General features: G+C 46.3%; 1 protein-coding gene across 2 annotated transcripts in view; it reads right to left on the bottom strand.

Annotated features, from left to right (window-relative positions):
• Window positions 1-234: 234 nt before the first annotated feature.
• Window positions 235-10384, bottom strand: part of LOC135510210 (broad substrate specificity ATP-binding cassette transporter ABCG2-like) — a 77438-nt gene continuing 67288 nt past the window's right edge. For both annotated transcript variants that reach the window (XM_064931005.1, XM_064931004.1), the window contains exons 13-16: window positions 9163-9287; window positions 2588-2742; window positions 1686-1855; window positions 235-1594 (exon numbers count right to left, since the gene is read on the bottom strand). In XM_064931005.1, the coding sequence (XP_064787077.1) occupies window positions 1447-1594; window positions 1686-1855; window positions 2588-2742; window positions 9163-9287 (598 nt within the window). In that variant the 3' untranslated portion in view covers window positions 235-1446. The remainder of the gene's footprint in view (window positions 1595-1685; window positions 1856-2587; window positions 2743-9162; window positions 9288-10384) is intronic.

Below are 10384 nucleotides of genomic sequence, written 5' to 3'. Positions count from 1 at the left end.
CAGGATGGTGGGGGTGGGGTTAGAGGGTATGACTCCTCCCCAGGGTGGGGGTGGGGTTAGGGGGTATGACTCCGCCCCAGGGGAACAGAGTTTCCAAACACACACAACCTGATATGCTTACGCTGTGTTGCCATGGACACAAGCCTTAGTCTTCTCATATGAGGGAACGTTGTGTGTGTGTGTGTGTGTGTGTGGATACTAAAATATACACAGGAGAGAAAATAGAACAAAGCACAAAGTTGATATTAAATTTTATTCTTCCTTTTTTTTGCATAATTATCATTGTTATACTGTTCATCACAGGTGGCTGGTGGGGAGGATTGTCTCATAGTTATGGCAGGAACGGAATTAAGGGATCGGTAGCAAACACGTGGTTTCCATGTGGCTGAATCCATTCCGGCCATTATTATGCACAGTTCTCCCCCTCACCAGCCTCCTGTGCCGTCGATCATGTGTTAGTGTAGGAGTGTTTAAACACAGTGTACAAAACGTAAATAGAAACAATGTCTAGGACTGTGTCCAAAACGGCACCCTAGTCCCTTTATAGTAAACCTCGTGTCCAGAGTCCTAGGGGCCTTGTTCAACCGCAGGGAACTACTTATGTCCAGAGTCCTAGGGGCCCTGTTCAACCGCAGGGAACTACTTATGTCCAGAGTCCTAGGGGCCCTGTTCAACCGTAGGGAACTACTTATGTCCAGAGTCCTAGGGGCCTTGTTCAACCGTAGGGAACTACTTATGTCCAGAGTCCTAGGGGCCTTGTTCAACCGTAGGGAACTACTTATGTCCAGAGTCCTAGGGGCCTTGTTCAACCGTAGGGAACTACTTATGTCCAGAGTCCTAGGGGCCTTGTTCAACCGCAGGGAACTACTTATGTCCAGAGTCCTAGGGGCCTTGTTCAACCGTAGGGAACTACTTATGTCCAGAGTCCTAGGGGCCTTGTTCAACCGTAGGGAACTACTTATGTCCAGAGTCCTAGGGGCCTTGTTCAACCGTAGGGAACTACTTATGTCCAGAGTCCTAGGGGCCTTGTTCAACCGTAGGGAACTACTTATGTCCAGAGTCCTAGAGGCCCTGTTTAACAGTAGGCATCAATACATGTTGTGTTGCAGCAATAAAACATTTAACAAATTGCATGTCATAAAAACATGAAAGGTTAAAAAATAATCATGAGACATGATTTAAAACATCTGTAGATAAGACACATTGGTAGAGAAATCATTGCATTTATTGGTTTGGCACAATAGCTGTTTGATGATGATGATGATGATGGTGATGATGATGATGATGGCGACGATGACCTCTAATGCCTAATTTCACCTTCCGCTTCGATCTAATTTTTGCTCCCTTAAAAAGTGTCCTGCGGACGCTGACATGTCAGTGGAAGTTACAGCATTTCGTTTGAGAGGAGGACAAAGGAAGGTGTTCAATAGGCTTAACCCCTGACCTCTATGTGAACTTCTTGATGAAGCGTAGTTTGAAGTACGCGATCAACAGGAAGATAACGGTCATGATCGCCAGGGCAACGTGATTCTGCCACAGCCCCCACGTGGTGTAGTCGATCCCCTGGTTCTTCAGAAAGTCTTCCCCCGTGCATCTGGACACAGGAGAGAAAGGTTCCTACCTCAGAAACAAAACACCTCAATTATGGATCATTTAAATAGGCATAGTGAGATATTATCACTTACGTCATACCAGGGGGCAAGGTGCCGTTGAGGGGAATGTCTCCACAGAACTGGAGACCTACAAACTCATTAATTTGGAGAGCTGTTAGTCCGTACCGAGGGATGCTGAGGTACTGGAACCAGGCGAGCCACTCAACAATACTGGGCAGGTTCACCAACAGGCCTGAGAAGATCTGATAGGGGAGGGAGAGAAGAGGAGGGGAGAGGAGGGGGAGGGGAGAGGAGGGAGGGGAGGAGAGGGGAGGGGAGGGGGGGGGGGGGAGGGGGGAGAGGAGGGAAGGGGAGTGGAGAGAAGGGAGGACAAGGAGCGAAGAGGAGATTTTAGGAGAGGAGGGGTGGGAGGGAGGAGGGTGGGAGGAGAGGAGGGGGAGGGGAGGGGAGGGAGGGGAGGGGGAGGGGAAGGGAGGGGGAGGGGGAGGGGAGGGGAGAGGAGGGGAGGGGAGGGGGGGGAGGGGAGGGGGGAGAAGAGGAGGGAAGGGGAGTGGAGAGAAGGGAGGACAAGGTAGCGAAGAGGAGATTTTAGGAGAGGAGGGGTGAGGAGAGGAGGGAAGGGAGCGAAGAGGAGATTTTAGGAGAGGAGAGGTGAGGAGAGGAGGGAAGGGAGCACAGAGGAGAGGAGGGAGGAGGGGAAGGGAGCAAAGAGGAGATTTTAGGAGGGGAGGGTGGGGGAAAGGGAGAGGAAGAGGAGGGGGAGGAGAAGGGTGATGAGGGGAGAGGAGGAGAGCAACATAATTTTTCATGTTTATAATCATCTTATATTAGTGTGTGTGTGTGTGTGTGTGTGTGTGTGTGTGTGTGTGTGTGTCTCAATTCAAAGGGGCTTCATTGGCATGGGAAAAACATGCTAACATTGCCAAAACAAACGATCACAAATGATTTAGTCTCTCTCTCTCGGTCGCTCTCACCATCATGAAGACGAAGGCTATGGTCATGAAGATGTTGGCGATCGCCACAACACTCTGGTCAGCTGATATAGCCATGGTCATAGCAGTAGCTGTATAGGCTACCAGAGCTACTGTCAACATGAACAGGAAGAAGGCCTCCACTGTAGCTTTAAACCCTGGAGAATAGAGAAATGGCATACGAGATATATATATATATATATATATAATATAATATAATATACTAGATCAGAACAGAGTATTACAATACCAGATCAGAAATATACCAGATCAGAACAGAGTATTACAATACCAGATCAGAAATACACTAGATGAGAACAGAAATATACTAGATCAGACCATATTAATATTATACTAGATCATATTAATATTATACTAGATCATATTAATATTATACTAGATCATATTAATATTATACTAGATCAGAAATATACTAGATCAGAACAGAAATATACTAGATCAGACCATATAAATATTATACCAGATCAGAACAGAGTGATCAGACCTTATACCTTGGCTTATTCATCCCCCCTCCTCTCCCCTGTAACTATCCCCCAGGTAGTTCTGTAAAGTCAACGGTCGTGGCCAAAAGTTTTGAGAATGACACAAATAGTAATTTTCAAAGTCTGTTGTTTCAGTGTCTTTAGATATTTTTGTCAGATGTTACTATGGAATACTGAAGTATAATTACAAGCATTTCATAAGTGTCAAAGGCTTTTATTGACAATTACATGAAGTTGATGCGAAGAGTCAATATAATATAGCAGTGTTGACCCTTCCTTTTGAAGCTTCCAGTCTGTTATTCAAACTTGTCCTTGTCAACACTGACCTACGATTACGATTTATCTCACCAATGGGACAATAAGGACTGTAATATCTTATTTTTCACCGAGTCGTAGCTGAACGACGACATAAATTATAATATAATATAGAGCTGGAGGGATTTTCAATGCACCGGCAGAACAGAGAAGCTATGTCTGGTAAGACGAGGGGTGGTTTTCATCTATATTATTCGTACCACCACAAACCGATGCTGGCACTAAGAACTGTATGTATTTCAATGAGCTGTATAAGGCAATAAGCAAACAAGAAAATGCTCACTCAGAAGCTGTGCTCCTAGTGGCCGTGGTCTTTAATGCGGGAAAATCAACAAATTTACAACCAGATGGAGAAAAAAATCTAGACCACCTTTACTCCACACAGAGATGCACGTACAGAGCTCACCCTCCCCTCCATTTGGCAAATCTGACCATAATTCCATCCTCCTGATTCCTGCTTACAAGCAAAAACTAAAGCAGGAAGTACCAGTGACTCGCTCAATACAGAAGTGGTCAGATGACACAGATGCTACACGACAGGACTGTTTTTTAGCACAGACTGGAATGTGTTCTGTGATACATCCAATGGCATTGAGGAGTAGACCACCTCAGTCACCGGCTTCATCAAGAAGTGCTTCGACGATGTCGTCCCCACAATGACCGTATGTACATATCCCAACTAGAAGCCATGGATTACAGGCAACATCCGCATCGAGCTAAAGGCTAAAGCTGACGGTGTCAAGGTGTGGGAGACTAATCCAAACGCCTATAAGAAATCCCCCTATACCCTCAGATGAACCATCAAACAAGCAAAGCTTCAATACAGGATTAAGATTGAATCCTACTACACCGGCTCTGACGCTCGTCTGATGTGGCAAACTATTACGGACTACAAAGGGAAACCCAGACGCGAGCTGCCCAGTGATGGGAGCCTACCAGACGAGCTGAAGGCCTTCTATGCTCGCTTCGAGGCAAGCAACACTGAAGCATGCATGAGAGCACCAGCTGTTCTGGATGACTGTGTGATAACGCTCTCGGTAGCCGATGTGAGCGAGACCTTTAAAACAGGTCAACATTCACAAAGCCGTGGGGCCAGACAGATTACCACGACGTGTACTCAAAGCATGCGCTGACCAACTGGCAAGTGTCTTCACTGACATTTTCAATACCTACATGTTTCAAGCAGACAACCATAGTCCCTGTGCCCAGGAAAGCGAAGGTAACCTGCCTAAATGATTAACGCCCCATAGCACTAACTTCGGTAGCCATGAAGTGCTTTGAAAGGCTGATCATGACTCACATCAACACCATCCTCACAGATAACCTAGATCCACTCCAATTTGCATACTGTCCCAATAGATCCACAGATGACGCAATCTCAAATCGCACTCCACACTGCCCTTTCCCACCTGGACAAAAGGAACACCTGTGTGAGAATGCTGTTCATTGACGAGTGCCCACGAAGCTCATCCCTAAGCTAAGGATCCTGGGACTAAACACCTCCCTCTGCACCTGGATCCTGAACTTCCTGACAGGCCGCCCCCAGGAGGTAAGGGTAGGCAACATCATGTCTGCCACGCTGATCCTCAACGCTGGGGCCACTCAGAACTGTGGGCTTAGTACCCTCCTGTACTCCCTGTTCACCTACGACTGTGTGGCCAAACACGACTTCAATACCATCACTAAGTTTGCTGACGGCACATGACTGATCATCGACTATGATAAGACAGCCTATAGGGAGGAGGTCAGAGAACTGGCAGTGTGGTGCCAGGACAACAACCTCTCCCTTAATGTGAGCAAGACAAAGGAGCTGATCATGAACTACAGGAAAAGGCGGGCCGAACAGGCCCCCATTAACATCGACGGGCTGTAGTGGAGCGGGTCGAGAGTTTCAGGTTCCTTGGTGTCCACATTGTAGCGGTATTTATTAGAGAGGGTTAAAGAAAGATTTTGTTCGGGCGCCAGGCAGGTATTAACCATGCCGAAAGGAAAAGAGTAGAATAGAGAGAGTACCACTACCAGACCCACACACATCAGCAGAAGAGACTGCCTAGAGTGTAGCCTGTTTACCAGATAGCCAGTGGAGAGAAAAGAGAATACACACCATATAAAACCCACATCACAGCACAGGGGTAACCCCAACAAGAATACTTCATACAATAATACTAATACTAATAATGGCAGAGCAATTAAACAGCATCTTCATACAAGAACGAACCCAGTCATCAACAGAGGATTTGCAATAATCTGTATTATTTTCTAGTGGATGAGTGCAGAGGATATGAATGTGGGGGGTGTTCATCGACACAACAAAGGCCTTAAAAATGTCCACAGTCTTCTCGGCCACATGTCATTAGTACACCTCACCTCAATACAGTTCACATAACAATACACAACCTGCAAGCAACCTCCCTTTTAACTAAAATGTCAAATCAAAATACTTTTGGCAGGGCAATAATAGTCCAGCTCTAATGAACTTCAATGGGAAGTGCATTTGAAAAATAGAGAGTCTGTTGCAGGGTAAAGCACTGGAACGAGAGGGAAGAGAAAGAGAGAGAAAAAGAGAAATCTTAGCTGTGGTCTTCAGGCGTGCCGGTGTACGGTCTGACTGTCCGATGGTTTGTTGGTTTGTATGTTAAGGCTTCGCAACAATGTTGCTACTAATCCATGCGATCCATAATGGGCGCGGTCCCAAACAAAAACAACCACGATCTAAAGCGATCACACCGATGATTGAGTTAAATACTTTATAAACTACAAACGCTGAAAACAAACAAAACTTCTACAGCACAGCGCACACAATCAAACTGTCGCGCCAGCCAAGAGCCCCTCCCCAAAGAGCTGAATGAGCGCTCTTTATCTCCTCCTTCCTTACTGCTCTTAAAGCGGCAGTGCACGGTGAAGGCTTCCGTGCAGATTTCGCCACAACATCACCAACGATCTATCATGGTCCAAACACACCAAGACAGTCGTGAAGAGGGCATGACAAATTACATTGATGACCCCCCCCCCCATTTGTTTTGTACACTGCTGCTACTCGCCGTTTTATCTATGCGTAGTCACTTCACCCCTACATGTACAAATTACCTCAACTAACCGGTACCCCCTGTATATAAGAGAAGGTGGAGAGTTTCAAGTTCCTCGGCGTACACATCAGCTATAACGAGCATTTCAGAGGCGGCTGCCTATAGACATCGATTAGGAATCACTGGTCACTTTAAGGAAATGAAACGCTAGCCACTTTAATAACGTCTCCGTATCTTGCATTACTCATCTCATGTGTAAAATGTACTCTATACTATTCCACGATATCTTAGTCACTTTAATTGTGTGTAAATATTGCATCACATATAGATATACTGTATTCTCTACATCGTATTGTAGCACACACGCACACACACACACACACACACACACACATATTCTTGATCCATTCCTTTCTTAGATTTACATGTATTCTGGGTATATGTTGTGAAACTGTTAGATATTACTGCACTGTCGGGAGCTAGAAGCACAAGCATTACGCTACACCCACAATAACAGCTGATAAACATGTGTATGTGACCAATAAAATTGTATTTTATTTGATGTGAATAAATGAGAATGTGTTCTCAGTCAACTTCCCTGGTAAAATAAGGGTTAAAAAATATATACAGTGCTCAAAAAAATAAAGGGAACACTAAAATAACACAACCTAGATCTGAATGAATGAAACATTCTTATTAAATACTTTTTTCTTTACATAGTTGAATGTGCTGACAACAAAATCACACCAAAATGATCAATGGAAATCCAATTTATCAACCCATGGAGGTCTGGATTTGGAGTCACACTCAAAATTAAAGTGGAAAACCAAACTACAGGCTGATCCAACTTTGATGTAATGTCCTTAAAACAAGTCAAAATGAGGCTCAGTAGTGTGTGTGGCCTCCACGTGCCTGTATGACCTCCCTACAACGCCTGGGCATGCTCCTGATGAGGTGGCGGATGGTCTCCTGAGGGATCTCCTCCCAGACCTGGACTAAAGCATCCGCCAACTCCTGGACAGTCTGTGGTGCAACGTGGCGTTGGTGGATGGAGCGAGACATGATGTCCCAGATGTGCTCAATTGGATTCAGGTCTGAGGAACGGGCGGGCCAGTCCATAGCATCAATGCCTTCCTCTTGCAGGAACTGCTGACACACTCCAGCCACATGAGGTCTAGCATTGTCTTGCATTAGGAGGAACCCAGGGCCAACCGCACCAGCATATGGTCTCACAAGGGGTCTGAGGATCTCATATCGGTACCTAATGGCAGTCAGTCTACCTCTGGCGAGCACATGGGGGGCTGTGCGTCCCCCCAAAGAAAATAAATGCCACACCATGACTGACCCACCGCCAAACCGGTCATGCTGGAGGATGTTGCAGGCAGCAGAACGTTCTCCACGGCGTCTCTAGACTGTAACATGTGCTCAGTGTGAACCTGCTTTCATCTGTGAAGAGCACAGGGCGCCAGTGGAGAATCTTGCCAATCTTGGTGTTCTCTGGCAAATGCCAAATGTCCTGCACGGTGTTGGGCTGTAAGCACAACCCCCACCTGTGGACGTCGGGCCCTCATACCACCCTCATGGAGTCTGTTTCTGACCGTTTGAGCAGACACATGCACATTTGTGGCCTGCTGGAGGTCATTTTGCAGGGCTCTGGCAGTGCTCCTCCTGCTCCTCCTTGCACAAAGGCGGAGGCAGCGGTCCTGCTGCTGGGTTGTTGCCGTCCTACGGCCTCCTCCACGTCTCCTGATGTACTGGCCTGTCTCCTGGTAGCGCCTCCATGCTCTGGACACTACGCTGACAGACACAGCAAACCTTCTTGCCACAGCTCGCATTGATGTGCCATCCTGGATGAGCTGCACTACCTGAGCCACTTGTGTGGGTTGTAGACTCCGTCTCATGCTACCACTAGAGTGAAAGCACCGCCAGCATTCAAAAGTGACCAAAACATCAGCCAAGAAGCATAGGAACTGAGAAGTGGTCTGTGGTCACCACCTGCAGAACCACTCCTTTATTGGGGTGTCTTGCTAATTGCCTATAATTTCCACCTGTTGTCTATTCCATTTGCACAACAGCATGTGAAATGTACTGTCAGTGTTGCTTCCTAAGTGGACAGTTTGATTTCACAGAAGTGTGATTGACTTGGAGTTACATTGTGTTGTTTAAGTGTTCCCTTTATTTTTTTTGGAGCAGGGTATATTATACTAGATCAGAACATAGAAATAGAATACTAGATCAGAAGATAGAATTATAATACTAGACCTGAACATAGTCACACACACTAGTATTATATGTCTGTGTGTGTGAAGGGTCTACCAAGCGATCAAGGGTTCACTGTGTCTACCCAGGGTGGAGGGTCTACCCAGCGATCAAGGGTTAGGGTTCACTGTGTCTACGAGGGTGGAGGGTCTACCCAGTGATCAAGGGTTAGGGTTCACTGTATCTACGAGGTTGGAGGGTCTACCAAGCGATCAAGGGTTCACTGTATCTACGAGGTTGGAGGGTCTACCCAGTGATCAAGGGTTAGGGTTCACTGTGTCTACCCAGCGATCATGGGTTAGGGTTCACTGTGTCTACCCAGCGATCATGGGTTAGGGTTCACTGTGTCTACCCAGCGATCAAGGGTTAGGGTTCACTGTGTCTACGAGGGTGGAGGGTCTACCCAGCGATCAAGGGTTAGGGTTCACTGTGTCTACCCAGCGATCATGGGTTAGGGTTCACTGTGTCTACCCACCGATCATGAAGTAAGCCACACAGCTGAAGACGATGGCAGGAAGTGTCCTTAAGGTGATGATGTCACTGAGTATCTTACACAGGAAGTAGACTGATACTCTGTAGTAACCGCTGATGTACTCATGACTGGGGAGAGAGAGATACAGAGACAGACAGAGAGAGACAGAGCAGAGAGAGAGATGGGAGAGAGAGAGAGAGGGGGAGTGAGAGCAGAGAGAGTGAGAGAGAGGGCGAGAGGGGAGAGAGAGCAGAGAGAGAGGGGAGAGCAGAGAGAGAGACAGAGAGAGAGAGATACAGAGACAGACAGAGAGAGAGAGACAGATACAGAGAGAGAGTGACAGAGCGAGAGAGCGAGAAGAGAGAGAGAGAGCAGAGAGAGAGAGAGAGAGGGGGGAGAGAGGGAGCAGAGAGAGAGAGAGATACAGAGACAGACAGAGAGCAGAGAGAGAGAGATACAGAGACAGAGAGATACCGAGACAGAGACAGACAGAGAGAGAGCAGAGAGACAGATACAGAGAGAGAGAGAGATACAGAGAGAGACAGATACAGAGCAAGAGAGCGAGAGAGACAGAGACAGATACAGAGAGAGAGAGACAGATACAGAGAGAGAGAGACAGATACAGAGAGAGAGACAGATACAGAGAGAGACAGATACAGAGAGAGACAGATACAGAGAGAGAGAGACAGATACAGAGCGAGCGAGCGCGAGAGAGAGAGAGATGAGAGAGAGGAGAGAGGTTAGACTGATACTCTACAGTAACCACTAATGTACTCATGACTGGAGATGGAGGGGGAGAGAGAGAGTGTGCGCATGTGTGCATGTCTGTATGTGTGTATAATATGTGTGTACAGTGTGTGTGTAGTATGTGTGTCCAATATGTGTGTACATAGTGTGTGTGTAGTATATGTGTATAATGTGTATAGTATGTGTGTACATAGTGTGTGTAGTATGTGTATAGTATGTGTGTATAATATGTGTGTAGTATGTGTATAGTATGTGTGTACAATATGTGTGTAGTATGTGTATAGTATGTGTGTACAATATGTGTGTACATAGTGTGTGTGTAGTATATGTGTATAATGTGTATAGTATGTGTGTATAATGTGTGTGTATAGTATGTGTGTATAATATGTGTGTATAGTATGTGTGTGTACAGTATGTGTGTACAGTATGTGTGTACAGTATGTGTGTGTACAGTATGTGTGTGTACAGTATGTGTGTG

This window comes from Oncorhynchus masou, chromosome 23, assembly GCF_036934945.1.
Source record: "Oncorhynchus masou masou isolate Uvic2021 chromosome 23, UVic_Omas_1.1, whole genome shotgun sequence".
NCBI lineage: Eukaryota > Metazoa > Chordata > Actinopteri > Salmoniformes > Salmonidae > Oncorhynchus > Oncorhynchus masou.
The sequence above is the reverse complement of the archived record's forward strand: the minus strand, read 5'-3'. Positions and strand labels throughout refer to the sequence as shown.